The sequence below is a fragment of the Notamacropus eugenii genome, chromosome 5 (assembly GCF_028372415.1).
Source record: "Notamacropus eugenii isolate mMacEug1 chromosome 5, mMacEug1.pri_v2, whole genome shotgun sequence".
In the NCBI taxonomy this organism is placed as follows: domain Eukaryota; kingdom Metazoa; phylum Chordata; class Mammalia; order Diprotodontia; family Macropodidae; genus Notamacropus; species Notamacropus eugenii.
The window spans coordinates 31693664-31709675 of NC_092876.1; the positions used below are offsets into that span (position 1 = coordinate 31693664).

A 16012-nucleotide genomic window follows, 5' to 3' on the forward strand; every position below is an offset into this window, starting at 1 on the left:
TCGACTCCAAATGCAGTGCTTTTTCCACTGTACTTCTGCACGTCCAAATCCGTAGGAGTGGGAACGGTGTCTGGAGATAGGCTGAGGGGAGGGAGGCAAGCGTACATGTACACACACACACACACACACACACACAAGCAGGGAAGTCACCACAGATACACACACACACACACACACACACACACACACACACACACACACACACACACACACACACACGTCGTGAGGTCACGACGACTGGGGCTGGGCTCTTCTAACTGTCACGAGCACTCCCTCGCCGGTTCCGGCTGCTATGGGAACGCACGCCCCCTCGGCCCTGGACCGGCCGGCTCGCCGGGGCGGGGCGGACCAATAAGGAGGCCCGCCCCGCCAGGACCCGCCCCCTATCTGGGCTGCCTCTAAGCCGCAGCCGCCGGCGGCCCGAGGGCAGGGCCAACCGTTCAAAGGTGGCTTCTCCGGCAGGAGGCCCGGGCAATGGCGGCGTCGCGAGAGAGGCCGCCGGCAGGGAGCCTGGAGGAGGCGGCCTGCTTGGCGCGGGCCGTGCGGGCCCTTGGGTAGGGGCTGGGCAGCGGCGCGCTCGGAGTGGGTACGGGCGGCGGGGGGCACCTATCGGAGCCAGCCCCGCCTCACTGCCGCCTCTTCCCCGGGGCAGGTGCGAGGCTGGCTCCCCGGAGAAGGAGCCCTGGGCTGAGGCGGAGGCGGGCGCGAGGCTGGCCGAGGCCGCGGCCCGCGGAGTGTCATGCGCCCACTTCCGAGCCCTGTGCGCACGTCTGGCTGCGGGGCTCGGCGCGCTGGGGGCCTTGAAGGAAGGGGCGGTCCTGAGCGCCGGAGACGCTGACGGTGAGCGGAGCCCGCGGGGCTGGACGGGCCGGGAGGGGGGGCCGCCCCTGGACGCGGGGGGGCGTGTCCCGATGACCAGCCCCCTCCCCACACTCAGCAGCCCCCTCCCCCGCAGGCCCCGAAATGGAGGACTGCTTCCTTCTGGAGCTCAGCGACCTGCTACGGGAGCTGCACTGCCCGGACCGAACCCTCACGACGGGGAGCCCCACGGCTCGGCTCCGGACCCCCGGCACTCCCCTGCGCCTGCTGCGTGAGGGACTGGCGGCTTCTCTGAGAGTGGGGGAGGGTTCAAACGCAGAGGCGGGGCAGGCGAGGAGAGGCCTCAGACGCTGGGAAGGACTGGGACGTAGAGAGGGGAGGGAGGTGGCTGGGGCTGGGACGTTAGACCCACTAAGCTCGGGCAGGCTGAGAATTCCGGAGAGGGTGGAAAGGGCATGTGGATCGGAGAGCACCGACTTGGAATTGAGGGGTTAGGGCTGTAACTCAAGGACGGGACTAGAGGGAAGTAGGAGACGGTCCCCTTCCCCTCCCACCTCTTCCCTGGCATTCCTACGCCTCGCCAGGCTTCCCTCTGTTCCCTTCTCAGGTTTCCTCTGTTCAGAGCTCCAGGCAGCTCGCCTCCTGAGTCTCCGCAGCCCAACGGGCCCCTCCCGTGCTGAGGCCCAGGAGAAAGCTCAAGGGGAGCTGGCCCTGACTCTCCGGGCCCTGGGGATGCCCCAGCCAGCGCCAGGAACCCCAGCCAGCCAGTTGCTGAGAGATGTCCATGCAAAGGTGAGGGGATCCCTCATCTCGTGGGAACCTGCTGAAAGTTTCCATATTTGAGACGGTTTCAGTGACTAATTCTCCTTTAATCCCACCTCTGCCTCTCCAACCTCCTTTCCTGCCCAGTTCTTCACAGCCCCGCCCCTTCTAGGCAGCCCACCCCTAACATCCATCCATTCTTTGTAAACGATCATTTCCTCTCTACCCACCCCCAACCCTCATTTCCCCACGTGGGACTGAGCAGTGGTAAACTAGATTCTTTCTCTAGCCAACTCCAAATTCTGCAATCTGCATCTGAGGTCCAGCTTTCTTCTTCCTTGTCTTCCTCAGTTACCAGCATTAGAGGAGGCGTAGGGGAAATGTCATGTGAAAGAAAGAGCGTGGCAGAATCCTTCTCCCCTAGTTTTGTCCTTTCCCACTTATAATCCTCCCTTTCCCCCCTCCCCTTCTAGATCTCAGATTTACTTCCCTCACTGCCCCCTGGACACCTGGACCCCCTACTCACTCAACCTTTGGATGCTCCCCGATGGGTATGAGAGATTCCCTGTTCCTCACCTTCTCCCATGCCCTTCCTAGGAGAGGGGGAGGAAAAATATAATGAGGGAACGTTGTGGATCTGGGCTCATGGAGGTTTGGGGAGGTAAGGGGTGACTGGCCACTTCCCTGGCCTAGGAGGCCCTGAGTACCCTCTCCAGCTGTCTACGGGATCAGTATTGCTACCGCCGACGTCTCATGCTGACCAGGCTGGATCTCACAGCATCTGCCTTCCATTGGACAGAGCGGGCCCAGGTGGGTAGAAGTGAAGACAGAAAGAGGTTCACTTGTTCAGCAGTCTGAGGGCTTGTACTGGAACAGTCTTAGAATCTTGGATTCTTAGAGTGGAAGAATTGGAAGGAATCTTAGAGCTCATCTGGCTCTCTCCCTTGCATTTTACATGAGGAAACAGGTCCAGAATGCCATAGAGTGAGGAACTTTGCTGTCAAAGCTTAGGGCCTCTAGAGTTGCTCTCCCAGCCCATCTTATCTTCTCCCCAGACCCAGGGTACTGCCATGACAAACATCTTGAAGCCCCTACGTCAGGGATTGGCCCCAGAGTCTGAAATCTCCCTTGCCCACGTCTTAGCTTCCCGGGCTGACCTCTCCCGACTGGTCCCAGCCTCAGGTCGGGCTGCCCGTCTGGTCACCTGCTGCCCCATCAACAAGGTGCTGATGGGCCCAGTCCCTGACAGAGGGGGCCGGCCCAATGAGCTGGAGGCCCCTATGCCCAGCTGGCAGAGCCGTAGGGAGGCTGGGCACCAGCGCTGGGGACGAAAGAAGAAGAGACGGTGAACAGGATGCTGGCATCCACTCTGGGGGAACTGAAGGACTCCAGCATTTGCATCTAGCTCCCCCTAGTTCCCATTCACACCAAAGCCAAACTCTCTGGAAAAATAGATTTAATTTACAGTGTCTGTATCCCATGTTTTTGCCTGTAGCTGGAGCAGGATGGGGGAGGGGGAGGGCAAGGCTGGGGATTTGGGCACTGGGGTTTAAGGAGTAGGGGTCTCCAAAGTCACTGGCCTCAGTTTTGAGGCAGCATCACCTAGCTCCATATTAGAATTCTCCAGCACTAGCAGTCTGTGATCCTTCAGACGCATGGAAGACCCTGAGGGCAGAGATATTCTGACCAAGGGTGCTAGCATTGATTGAGATCCCAACCCCCTCACCCCCATCTCCCCTGCTTCCTTACCAGCTGTGTCTCCTATAGCACAGAACTAGGGGCCTTGTCTGAGGTAGACCCATCCAGGGGAGACTCGGTTTGGGTCCAAGCATGACAGAGGTGGGTTCTCTTTTGGGACCCAGGAGGTGAAGGGTAAGGGGAGCTCTCTTCAGAACCTGAAAAGGGGAAAAGTGGGGTCTTGACATCCCTCCCTAAAGCCTTCCAGGTCCTGATTCCCTTTCAAGGGTTCAAGGGTCCAGTTCCTGCCATCCCTGAGGTCCTTGCACTGGGAGCCAGGATCTCCTCAAAGGAAGCCTCACCAGTCGAGGGGACTTCCTGTGGTGGAGGGAGCCCAGAAGAGCTGGCTCCCACCTTCTTCCGGCACTCAACCTCCACTCTGTCCTTGCAGTGGCGGTGACAGCAGAGCCCACAGTCTGGGGGAATAGGAAGTAGAGCTGGTCAGCGAGGGTGGGGACCTCAAAGTGTCCCTCTTCCTCCCCACCCCCTCCCCCAATCACTTACCCCGGCAGCGGTATCCCTGCTTGGTGACTCCCCAGAGCTGAGGAGAAAGCAAATAGGGAGGGGGGGTAGGGGAGAGAGAGGGCCAGTAAGGACTGCAGAGATGGCTGAGTCTTGTGTTGTTCACTATCTGGCTTGGAATTATCTGCCTCCTACCCCCCACCTTATGCACTTTTAAGGGATAAGAACCAGTCCTGTGATTTCATTTCTCTATGGAGCTCCCTCTACCAAGGCAGGTTGACATCTGCTGAGTGTCTTATTAGAGTCTTGTTAGAGCTTTGTCTAGAACACTGACAGATTGGTGACATGGCCAAGGTCACTCAGCACATATTAGAAACAGGCTTTTAACTGATCTTTCTGGTTCCAAGGCTAGCCTTCTATGCCTCTATCATTTAAAAATTTTCACCAATAGAAACCATGGGCTTTTTAAGTTTATTTTGGCTGTTTTAAGCAGGGAGAGTGGTAAGCCAGGTCCCCAGTTGTTAAGGGGGCAGTGACAATGGATCCTCAGGTCCTGGACACTGAGATCCTCAGAGGAGATTTGGGGCAGGGTGACTCAAGTCTCAGACCTGAGGCATTCTTAAAGAGCATTTGATCAAGCCCACTCATTTTTCATATGAGGAAACAAGCTTGGAATGAGGGACTGTCAAGTAAGTTAGTAAGCAAGGAGGAGGAGATTGGCAGGGGGGAATGCTTAGTCCCCAGAGGGTGGTAAGTGGAAGGGACTGGGTGTTTTCAGCCTCAAAGAGGGCAGGAGGTAAGGCACAAAGGGGAGAGGTGCTTACAAAACCACTGCAGCTGCCACAGAATGTGGGCTTCTTGAAAGTGACCTCATAGAAAGGGTGTAGGAATGACAGACCCAGCTTGGCGCAGATGGCACTGGCTCGAAGCAGGTAGGCTGTCAGCTCCTCCTGGCTGAAAGGACCATCACTGGGCAAGTGGAAGTAAAAAAGGCTCTGAGTCAAACAACTCAGGGTTTTGGCTCTCCTATCTCTTTTCTCTGGACCTAGATGTCCTGGTGCCCCTCAAGGACATGGAGTGAAGGTCCATTAAATGCAGGGCCCCCAATCCACACCCCCTCACAAGGACCCAGGACTACAGTTGTCCTTCCCTCCCCACCCCCTTTCAGGGACCCGATCTGTGCCCCTCACCCCTGTCGAGGGGGTGGGTGGAGGCCATGGCAGGCAAAGGGAAAACTGCTGGACAGACGTTCGAAGTCTTCTTGAGAGATGCTGCCCCGGCCTTCTGGGTCATAGTTCTTGAAAATAGACTGTAGAAAGAAAGGACCCAGGCTGTCAACCTGAACACGTTGCCTTTGCCATCTCCTTCTTTCCCCCACCACACACACAGGGGCCTCCTCTCACCTCCACCAACTGTTCCACATGCCGGCTCAGGGTGGTCCTGTCAGGCTTGGGGGCAACTCCAGGAGCCCACTCTACTACAAGAGGTGCTTTGAAAGGGGAAGGAGGCTGCGGAGATGGACAAAGGGGGAGACATCAGTCTGGAAGACAAAGCTGGAGAGTTTAAAGTTCAGAGGTTTAGGATGGATGAATGTGTGTGTGCGCGCACACGTGTGTGTGTGTGTGTGTGTGTGTGTGTGTGTGTGTGTGTGTGTGTGTGTGTGTGTGTGTGGTGTGAGGTTCTTACCAGAGTCTTGGGGCATCGGGGCTCCCGGGCATAAGAAAGTTCATAAATCTCATCTTCTGTATAGAAAAGATCCAGGGACAGCTGGAGGAGAGAAGGTGGGGCATCAGACTGTGCCCTTCTGCCCACAACTGAGCCCCTTAGGTCCCCCACCCCTACTTCCTCAGGCCCTTCTCTGCCCACCTTGCTTCCTGTCCATCCCACCCCGCCTCATGTTTCCTTGAGGTTCAATGCTGAAAGAGACTTGACATCCACATAGAGGAAAGAATTTGCCCAAGGTGGTGTGGAGAGCTAGTGTTAACTGCTTGGCCCAGGTTTTTTTGTTTTTGTTTTTTTCCCCCACTGCACTGTACCTCCAGCATTATTCCCCCTCATTTTTTGAAGATACTATTTTCTTGTGCTGGTGCTGATCATACAGACAGGACCATTTCATGGAAGGTGAGGGAGTTGGCCTCCTTCCCTCCTTTTTATTAGCAAGGAAACTGAGATAAGGAAGGGGAAGGGGCCCTCAGTTCTGCCACCCCACCGTTCCTGCACCGTGAGCAGATGCAGCAGGTCCTCGCTGACACTGCCAGGTGCACTCTGGGCCTGGAGAGCCCTGAGCTCTTGCAGCCGAAGGTAGAGGCTATTAAGCTTGGCCATGTGAAGCTGTCCATCCGGCAGGCGGTCAGGCATTGCCTGGTGCAGTGAGACGAGATCCTTCAGGTGGACGCCCAGGATGGGCAGGCGGAAGCCTGAGCAACCAGCCCAGACCCGGCGGTAGAGAGCGTAGTTGTTGTGGGAGCTCAGGAGCTCTGTCAGCTCTAGCAGAGTCTGAAGTGTTGGAGAAGAAAGAAGCAGAGAAGGAAAGTGGACAAGACAAGATGGCAAGGCAAGAATAAAAAAGAGGTTAGAGCTGGAAGAATCCCATCCCCTGGTCCTGAGGAGCCAGGAAGGACCCTCAGAGACCACCTACCTCCTTTTACTAAGGGGGAAACTGAAGCCAGAAGAGGGGAAAGGGAAAGGACTAGGCTGAGGTTGCTCAGTGAATTAGTTGCAATTGGGAAATTAAAAAGGATAGAGAGGGGACTCTCCCACCCAGGCTCTTTTCAGCACAGATGGGAGAGGTCAAGGACTCACAAGGTCAGGCATTTCATTCTCAGGGGGAGGAAAGAGGCAATTGTGGGGGCAGATCTGGCTTGCTCACCTTGGTGCTGTCAGTGCTCACATGTGCATGAGAATCCTTGAGCCGGGAGATGGCGCTGTGGCACAGGCCTCCCGTCACTGCCATGAGTGTGTTAAAATTCTGCAACTGCCGCAGCCTCTGAGGAAACAAGGAAAAGTGTCACATAGATGGGCACTGACTGGGGGCAGGGGAAGGGTCAGGTCCCCATGTTTAGACAGGACAGGGGATCCAGGCAGGTGGGAGTCATATAGGTGTGGGTGTGAGGGGGGTGAGTCGAATCTGTCCCCCCCCCCCCCCAGTATAGTGGGAAGTATGCTAGATTTGGAAAGAAGTGAATCTGGGTTCAAATACAACCTCACACACTAGCTGTGTGACCCTGGGCAAGTCATTTAACTCCTATTTGCCTCAGTTTTCTCATTTGTTAAATGAGCTGAAGAAGAAAATGGCAAACCACTCCGGTATCTTTGCCAAGAAAACCTCATGGATAATGTTCAGGGGATCACATAGAGTTGGGATATGACTGAACAACCCCACAAATAAGTCCAGCTCTGCCTCTGGTCACTTGTGTGACCAAGTGCGACAGTCACCTGTATGACTTTGGGCCAGACTTCCTCTCTCTTGGCCTCAGTTTCCTTATTTGTAAAATGAGGGGATTGGACTAGATGGTTCATCCCTCCCAGCTTTAAATTTGTGATTCTCTGAACATGTCATAGAGTGAGGAAGGGCTGGAAGCAGCAGGAAGTCCAAAGCACCTGGATTCAGGCATGTCTGAGGGATGGCCCCAACACCTGGCACTTGGCCCAAATCCTCAAGGAGATGGAGCTGGGGCCTAGAATGCTGCTACTTTGGAGTTCAGAGAGGCCTCACCTGAGCCACATGGATGAACTTGTCCAGCACCTGCCCTCTCTGAGATGGACTGGGCCGACTCAGGACCATGACCTGTACCCATCTGGACACGCTGTTGGTGAGTCCTACAGAGCCCTCCAGGGCTGGACAGCCTCGTACTGAGCCATGGAGGACATAGCCACGCAGGTCCTGAGGCTAGGGAGAAGGGGAGAGATGCTCAGGAATATCCTGAGCCTAGGTCACATGCACAGAGTTGCCCAGAGGCTCAGAAGTAGGGAGGGGGACACCTTCCATCAACCCCTCTTCATAGTCCTGTCTCAGGATACAAGCATCAGAACTAGTCCTCCTCTCCCCAGCCCTAACCCCCAGGGACCTCCATAGGTAGGTCTCAGGGTACAAGAATCCAAGTCACCAGAGCTGTTTTGGGCCCCAAGCTCTGACCACTGGCACTTCCTGTCTCTCCTCCCAGCTAGGTCTCAGACCCAACCTTTCATCTAGATCTCTGTCTGTGACATCTGGACCAAATTCCTGACCCTCTCACAGCCCTTCATTCCCAGGAGGCAAAGCACCTGACTCCCACATCATCTCCCCTGACAGGTCTAGCTCCTGCCTTCTACCCTAAGTCTCCACCTCCCTCTCAGTGAAGTCTTATATCTCAAGTATCCACATCATTCCTTCACGCAACAAATGTTTGGATACAAAGCTTACCTTCTAGAATTTTGTTAAACCTGCTCCCCTCTGCCTCTTCTCCTAGTTCCTACTTAAGAACCTGAGTCCTAAATGGACTCAGATCTGACCACCGGATTCCTTTGTTTCTTGTTCTCAGCCCTGACCACTAGTTAACTTCCCACCCCACCACAAAGCTCTGTTTCAGGATGAAAGCATCCAGGGCCTCTAACGCTGAGTCCAGGACCCCTCTGTCTCTGCCCTATATTAGGCTTTCTCAAGGTCCATGTGAGTAGGTCAAGGGTCCCTTTCTTCCTCTCTCCCTCCTCCCAACACTCATTCATCCATAGGACCTCACTGTGATAGCCCGGAAAGCCCTGAATTCAAGGTCCGTGAGGTGTTCTGCCAGCTCCCCTGTCTGCAGGTGGTCAAAGATGAGTGATACTTTGCGTTTCTTCCCCAGCCCTGGGCTGTTGGGTGGGGGAAGTGGTCCCTCTGGAGGGCTCAGGCTGAGGAGACAAAAGGGGTGGATGATTCATAAAGAAGGGACATAAGGCAGCGATGACTGAAAAAAAGAGGGCAAAAAGTCTCTGCAGATAGGGGCTGGGGTACCAGGAGAGACTGGACAATGACAAATCCCTCACCTTCCACTGGGGGTCCCTAGGCATCTCTGGGCTGCATTGCCCTCCTGCTCCACCAATTCCCAGAAGCTGCTGATGATTTCCTCCAGGTGGGGTTCCAGGTGCAGGGCCTCAGGGTATTGACCCATCCAATACCTGAGGGAGAGGAGGTCAAATCTGGGAGATCTCTGGGAGGGAGTCAGAGGGCATTTTGGGGAGTTGGCAATGTGGGTTACAAGATTTCCTGCTGCCTGAAAGGCTCATTTAGTCTGTTCACATTTATTTGACAGGTAAGAAAAGTAAGGGCCAGAGGCTTAGAGCTGGAGAATCTTGGGGTAGGGAAGGTGTTTCTGACAGCTGGTTAGTCCCTTAGGCTACCTCTAAGGGATGGGTTAGAGTTGTATCTAATGAGGCAGGCTGTGTGCTAAGGCATGCTGGGGGAGTTATCTGTGATTAGGGTTATATCCGTGGCCAGAGTCTGCCCTGAGTCCTGGGTTACAGGAAAGAAGGAGTCCTCACTTGACCAGGTTACAGATCTGCAGCCTTCTCTGCTCTTGACGGTCTCCTTTAGCCTCCTGGTACGTAGGTCTGTTAAGGGTCTTCCTGTGGCAGCTTCCACCTCCCCCCACCTCAGTCATGGCCACCCCACTCCTCCCTTTACATTGCTCCCACTCTTGCTCCCTGGAGGATATATGCTGAGCAGGCGCCGGGCAAGGTCAGCTGAGGACAGCACCCAGCTGTGCATGGTCAAGGCCATGTTGAGCATGTGGTCCCCTCGGCACAGTCCACCGGCTGTGTCTATGTCAGGGGCAAGAAGGATGGGGTTGGAGAGAGTCAAAGAACACAAGGTAGTTTATTGGGATCATTGCCAAGTCCATCCTTCATTGTCTAAGTGGGGCACTAATGTCCAGAGAGGACCTGGATTTGCCCTTAGCCACATGGTGAGTCAGACTAGAATCTCAGTTTTCTGACTTTGAATCCAAGGGACTATCTATCAACCCACACTTTCTCACTTTCCTCAGAGGACTAGGAGGTGTACAGTTAGTAATTATTACAATCAAGGGTCAGGGGTCAGCAACAGTAATAGAAGCTGATATTTGCATAGTGTTTGCTATGTGCCAGATACTGTGGTAAGCACTTTACAATTATTATCTCATCTGATCCTGACAATAACCCTGGGAAATAGGTGCTATTTTTATCCCCACTTTGTAGATGAGGAGCCTGAGGCACACAAAGGTTAATTGACTTGCCCAGGATCACACACAACTAAAAAGTGTCTGGGATCATACTTGAACAAAGGTCTTCCTGACTCCAGACCCATGCTCTATAATACTATCTAGTCATCCCGTTAGAGGACAAGTGTGGGAGGGAGGGGTATGAGGAGGGGGTGTTTGCAGTACTGCGCTGGGGACTCACCAAAGGAATGGATGCATTTCTCCAGTAATTCATCCAGGCTGCACCCTCTGCTGAAGGGTCCCAGTGTCATGGAGGCCATGACCTTGTTGATCTCCCGGGGGCTGGGGCAAGTCATGTGCCTTCTGCCCTGGCGGGCCCTTCCCCGGCTGGGTACAGTTCCTGAGCATTCCAAATGACCCTTCCTGCAGGGAGAATCCCAGTATTACAGCACCCCCTTCTCTCTCCATCACTCCAGGCTGAGCTCAGGGTGTCTCCAAAGCCCTGACTCCATTTCACAGGTCCATGTTGCTCCAGGCATCACTTTCTTCAGGCAGACTCTCAAGATTGCACTACACCCCCACAAACAACCCAGGATCCCCGTCCCACCCACCCACCCACTATTGTGAATAAAGTCCTCAGATAGGGTGAGACTTGGAGATCTAGATGTTTCATTCTCCAGTTTCCCCTTTGGCAGGATTCCAGGCATCTGGACTGCCAGCTGTAAGGAATGGGGATGAGGGACTCCGGGCTCCTCTGAGCTGGACTGAGTCCCTTGGGCTGAGATAGCTTTAAGGAAAGGTTAAAAATAGACCTTCCAGCATGGAACAGAGGAACCTCCGGGGAATTGGCAGGGTTGGGGGAGACCTAAGGATGAGGGGAGCTTATGAGACCCAGCACAGAGGAGGAGAGAGAAAAGGACAAAGAAGGAAAGACAGAGAAGATCTAAAGAAAGATCAGAAAACAAGAGAAAAAATGTAGAAGGGGGGGTAGAAACACAAGGAAAATAATGAAAAAAGATAGTTATGGAGAGTGATCACAGAATGTTAAAGCTGGGACAAATTGTCTAGATCAAATCTGTCATTTTACAGATGAGGACACTAAGACCCAGAGAGGGGAGGTCTTTGGTCATAAATCCAGGTCTCTTGGGGCAAAAAAAGGAAAGATGGAACCAGAGGAAGAGGAAAGACAAGTTTTCTCTTACACATGAATTCAAATTGGGGAAAGTCTCTGAGGCCTCCAATCAGAGAACAGCTTCTCCTCCCCCCACCCCAAGTCAAAGGGTGGGAAGGCGTCTGGGAGTGGCCCAGAACTTCAGCTCCTTCCCCTTCCTCTGCCTGGCTCCTCCACTTCCTCCAGCAGAATGGGAAGTGCAAAATTCATTTCCTTGCTCTGAAATCCACTTCCACCCCTTTCCCTCCTTCCTGCCCTTTTCTTACCTGCTGCCAGGCAGGTCTTTCCCTGTCCCTGGTCCTGGCCCATCTCCCTCAGAGGAGAGCAGAGGTCTGGTAAAATTAGGGGGCGGGGGACCCAGCCAACCCGAGTGTTGTGTGTCACTTCCTGAGATCTCAAAGGCAACCTGGAGTATCCAGCCCTGGGGGGAGCCTTAGGGACTCAGGTATACTATACTCTTCTCTTGCCCTACACCTTGAGACATAGTGGTTTTCCAGGAGTGGTGAGACTATTTTGGGGGCATCCTTGGGCATGGGGGTAGGGTGAGAGGGAAGCAGGCAGAGACAAACATACCAACATAGACAGATGGATATCAATGACACAGAGTGATAATAATAACTCATTTCTAAGATGACATCAGGGTCATTTTAAACTGCTCCCTCTGCAATCATTCTGGAAGGTGGAAAGCACAAATATCATCCTCTTGTTACAGAAAAGGAAACTGAGGTCCAGAGAAGTTATATGACTTTTTTAAGTTCACATAGCTGGTAGAAGTAGGATTTTAATCAAAGCTGCCTTATGGCTCACCAAATCTAACCTCCTCATTAGAGACAGATAGAGAGACACAGAGATAGAGAGACAGATGGAGAAATAGAGAGAAATCTTTTGTTTCTTTATCTCTTTCATTCCCCTCCTTCCAGAACCTTCCCTTGTAGCAAAGACAAGAAAGAAGAGAAAAAAAGCAGTTCTGCCAAATGAAATCATAAAACAACTATGCCTGGCCATAAAGTAATGCACATCCTCAGGCCTCCACCTCTGCAATGAAACCAGCTAGTATGACAGAGTGGAAAGAGCTGTAGATTTGAAGAAGGAAGATCTATGTTTCAACCCCAGATTCATTACTTCTGCCTCCTGTGTAACACTGAGCTAACCTCTTAACTTCTTGGGACCTCAGTTTCCTCACCTGTAAAATGAGGTGGATGGACCAAATGAGGTTTAAGCCTCCTTCTAGGTGTACAATTTCAAATTTTACAGATAAGGAAACTGAGGCCTCAAGAGATGACCTGATGAGCTCAAGAAAAAAATAAGAGGCTTGAAATCTGGGTTCTTCCCCCATTTTTTTTTTTTTACTAAGTCTAGGGATCTTTACATTACAAGCATACAGTGTGAGCTAAGCATGTATACACACACACACACACACATACACACACACACAGAGTAATACAGAATCAGAGATAGGTGGTATCACAGCCACAATGTTACACTCAGAGAAAGGTTATAAATAAGTGTTACAAGAGATACAGAGTGACACAGGGCTACACATCGGTATACATGGAGGCACCCACAGATTCTTCAGATGTTGCAGAAAGGTACAAACACACAGAGATACATGTTTATGCATATAAATAGGCAGAGGGAGAGAGACAAAGTGACACATGGAGATAGCATTACAAAGTTGCAAAGACAGAGATACAAAGTTCTATACAGAGACAGTTTCAATGTTATATAGACAGATACAGTTACACTAGAGGCACAGAGTTATAATGTTATACACCATTATAGAGATAGAGACAAAAAGTTCCACATGGAAACATAGTTACACATAGAGTTACATTGTTACATGTGGAGAGACGCTCAAACACAAGAATACATAGGTTGCTTGACATTCATCATTTGGTGCATTAGCTGGTACCTTAGTGATCATTTCAGTCATTCCCTTTCTTTTTATGGAGGAGGAAACTGAAGCCCAGTAAAGGAGAACACTGCCTGAGATCACAGTGCACCCCGTCCTGAAGCCTAGAGGAATAGGAGTCTTGAGGGGACTCGAGCCTTTTGTCTCTTCCCTCCCACTCCACTTTGGATTGACTCCCCTCCCACCTCCGGAGTTGGAAAAACCTTAAAATGGAGAATGCCATGGCTGGCCTTAGAATAGAGAATGTCAAAATTGGGAGACAATAGCAGAGCTAGATTTCCTTGGAACATAGAAGTGTAGCGCTAGAAAGGTCCTTAGAAGAGAAAAGGTCAGAACTAGGAATTTAAACCTCTCTTTTTCCTCTCTCCTCATCCTTCCCTTAAGGATACAAGACCCTAAACTTCTAGGAGACCTGTTCTCTACTTATCCTTGGCTAGATTACTTCCCTCCCATCCGTCCTCCCCATAATCCCCCCACCCCCAATAAGAGACAGATATAAAGAGAATGGGAGGGGCCTGGAGAACAGGAGGAAGGGAGTCAGTAAGGAAGGAGGGGCAGGGGCCAGGGGATCCCCTCACCTCTTGCTTTCTTTCCGGTTCATGTTGCCCCCTGGGGAGGGAGGGGAGGAGGTCTAGACTCCTAGGTAGACCAGGCCGGGTTGGATGTCTCTGGGCCCCTCCCCCTCAGGGCCCCCTCACAGCTACTGGAGCCTGGACTTTTTTCCTCCCAGTGAAAGAGGAACTGACCCCCTTCCCCCCACTGCTTGTCAGAAAGAGAGGAAGAGACACAGGGAGAGACCAGCCCTGGGTAGCCTGGGGGAGGGGGATCCTCTGAGGTTCCTACACTGGCCCTCTAGCTCCGCCTGGGTCTCTGTCTCCGTCTCACTGGGTATTTCTGGCCCTCTCTGTTTCTCTTGATATGTATGTTATCTCTCTCACAATCTCTGCCTCTTTTTTTCCACTGTCAACCCCCATCATCTCTGTCTCAGATTCTCTTTTTATCAGCTGTCCCTTTCCCCCTAACACTTTCTCATTCTGGCCAAGATATCAACTTTACACCTGCTTCTTACAGATGTTCTTCCAGCTCTCTCTATAGTGAATCTAGCTGTGCCCGAGGAGAAAGCAGATGTTTCCCTCCCCCTCGAGGATCTGTGCGGCTGTACCTGGTTCCCTATGAGGCTAGAGGGGAGTGGAGCAGCCAAAGCGGGCCTGGACCTCAAGGGAAGTTGGAGACTCCTTGCCCCAGAGAGGAAAGAGTGAAAGGGATAGTTGGTAAAACATGACGACTGTAAGTGCTTGGAGATCCTAGGGGCTCCCCTCTTTCCTCTCCCATGACACAGCTGGAGAAATGGTGCAGATGTGCTGAGTGAGGAAGGAAACTGCTGGTTTCCTGAGTCTTCTGATGGGGGAAGTGGGGAGGGAAGTCAGGCAAGGTGACGTACTGAGGTTTCCTACACCTCCCCACCGCCCCAGTCTATTACCCATAATACCTAGTGAGCATATTTCCCTAAGAATACACACCTGTGCACTCAGTGGTTCAGCCCAGGTCATGTGCCCCGTCTCTAGTGGGTGGGGCACGGGCTCAGTGCCACGTAAATTATATGCAGATGAGGGTGTGTGTGTGTGTGTGTGTGTGTGTGTGTGTGTGTGTGTGTGTGTGTGTGTGTGTGTGTGTGTGTGTGTGTGTGTGTGAGTGACACGCAGATTTATGGAAATATACATGTGTACCTCTAAGGGACTGGGGACTAGCACTGGGAAAGGGTGGGGAGGAGAGAGACTAGATTATATTTAAGGAATTTCTTCCTTCAAGAGACCTCAGGTATGGGGAACTGAGGTGTTTGGGGAATGGGGTAGCTGTCTAGAACCCAGCTGTCTAGAACCATCTCATCTCCCAGCCTCAGCAGAGATCCGGTGCAAGACTGGAAAGAGGAGGGGTGGGGCTATGGGTGAGGGGCGGGGCCAATACAATATCTCCTCCCCTCCAAAACTCAGAACCTATAGGAACCAGAGGGCGGGCTCTAAGAGCCACACACCCCCATTGCCCCCTTCGGAGCTCTTTTCCCAGTGCCATCTCTGTCCTCGCCTTCCCAGCCACCCTCTCCAAGTGTCCAGCCCCTCAGTCCCCACCATCAGCGCCCCAGGCCCAGCTTCCCCAGATTCCCAGGCCCCAGTCCTAGCCTCAGCTCCCTGGGATCATGGGGGATGGAGGGGAGGGCGAGGATGACGTCCAGTTTCTCCGAACTGTGAGTATCTCTGCCTCTGGGGTTTCTGGGTCTCTAAACTTTTTGGGGTCTTTTCTCTATCTCTTCTTTTACTCTGCCACTAAGGATCTCTTTGGGTCTCTGGTTATGAACACCTTGTTTTTCTCAAGATCTGTTTCCTTGCGTCTCTGGCCTATCCCTCAGGTTCATTCTCCGTCTCTGACTGTCCCTGCCTTTTTCTGGATGGTTGTCTCTGTCTCTCTTGGTGTCTGAATGTGTCTGGGTCCCTGTCTCATTGTCTGGGAGTAGGACTTGGAGGAAAATCCCGTTGGCCCGCCTGGATTTGGGGCGGGGTGGTGGTGGTAATGCGAGGAAAGGAGGGTCCCCTCCACCCTGGAATGCAGGTGGTAACGTGGTGACTGCTTTAGACCAGGACCACAGCTCTGTATTAATGCCAATTTCCCTGTCGGCTTAATTTAGCTTCCTCCCCACCGGCCTCATTCTCCAACTCCTTGCTCTGACCCACTTAGAGTCCTGGGGTGAGGGGTGGAGAGGAGTCCTGGCTGGGGGAGCCTGGAGGAGTTCTGACTGTCCTTGCTCCCAAGTTCCCCTCCCCCTCAGTAAAGACCCTCAGGGTCTCTGGTGGAGTTTGTCTCTATCTCTGTATTCCTTGGGGTCTCCTGTGCTGTCTGACTCTGAGTCCCAGGTGCTTCCGTCTCTGAATCTCCATCTCTCTAGGCCTCAGTTCCTTCCTCTGTCAAATAACGGGAATGAGCTGACAAAGACCCCTTCCA

The 16012-nt window shown here is 52.8% G+C and overlaps 3 protein-coding genes across 7 annotated transcripts in view; 2 read left to right on the plus strand and 1 right to left on the minus strand.

The window, feature by feature from the left end:
* Positions 1 to 377: 377 nt before the first annotated feature.
* On the plus strand, positions 378 to 3050 carry FAM98C (family with sequence similarity 98 member C). Of its 2 annotated transcripts, none has more exons than XM_072608369.1 (7): positions 378 to 554; positions 653 to 840; positions 956 to 1090; positions 1427 to 1611; positions 2055 to 2132; positions 2275 to 2391; positions 2725 to 3050. In XM_072608369.1, exons 1-7 carry the CDS (start codon positions 475 to 477, stop codon positions 2809 to 2811), a joined length of 870 nt encoding a protein of 289 aa, XP_072464470.1. In that variant the 5' UTR covers positions 378 to 474; the 3' UTR covers positions 2812 to 3050. The 2 variants fall into 2 exon arrangements, with proteins under 2 accessions (XP_072464470.1, XP_072464469.1); XM_072608368.1 differs by having other exon boundaries at positions 382 to 554; positions 2637 to 3050.
* On the minus strand, positions 3023 to 14433 carry RASGRP4 (RAS guanyl releasing protein 4). 2 transcript variants are annotated; one of them, XM_072608367.1, is made up of 17 exons: positions 13597 to 14158; positions 10177 to 10358; positions 9453 to 9558; positions 9280 to 9342; positions 8785 to 8916; positions 8499 to 8649; positions 7496 to 7669; positions 6650 to 6766; positions 6001 to 6276; positions 5467 to 5547; positions 5184 to 5288; positions 4971 to 5089; positions 4605 to 4749; positions 3823 to 3859; positions 3621 to 3734; positions 3331 to 3476; positions 3023 to 3246 (listed from the first exon to the last, which is right to left on the minus strand). In XM_072608367.1, the coding sequence occupies exons 1-16, from the start codon at positions 13617 to 13619 to the stop codon at positions 3343 to 3345; spliced, it is 1959 nt and encodes a 652-aa protein (XP_072464468.1). In that variant the 5' UTR covers positions 13620 to 14158; the 3' UTR covers positions 3023 to 3246; positions 3331 to 3342. The 2 variants fall into 2 exon arrangements, with proteins under 2 accessions (XP_072464468.1, XP_072464466.1); XM_072608365.1 differs by lacking the exons at positions 9280 to 9342; positions 9453 to 9558; positions 13597 to 14158 and adding an exon at positions 14181 to 14433.
* A 598-nt stretch (positions 14434 to 15031) lies between these two features.
* Positions 15032 to 16012, plus strand: part of RYR1 (ryanodine receptor 1) — a 93345-nt gene continuing 92364 nt past the window's right edge. For all 3 annotated transcript variants that reach the window (XM_072608347.1, XM_072608345.1, XM_072608348.1), the window contains exon 1: positions 15032 to 15260. In XM_072608347.1, coding sequence (XP_072464448.1) covers positions 15213 to 15260 — 48 coding nt within the window. In that variant the 5' untranslated portion in view covers positions 15032 to 15212. The remainder of the gene's footprint in view (positions 15261 to 16012) is intronic.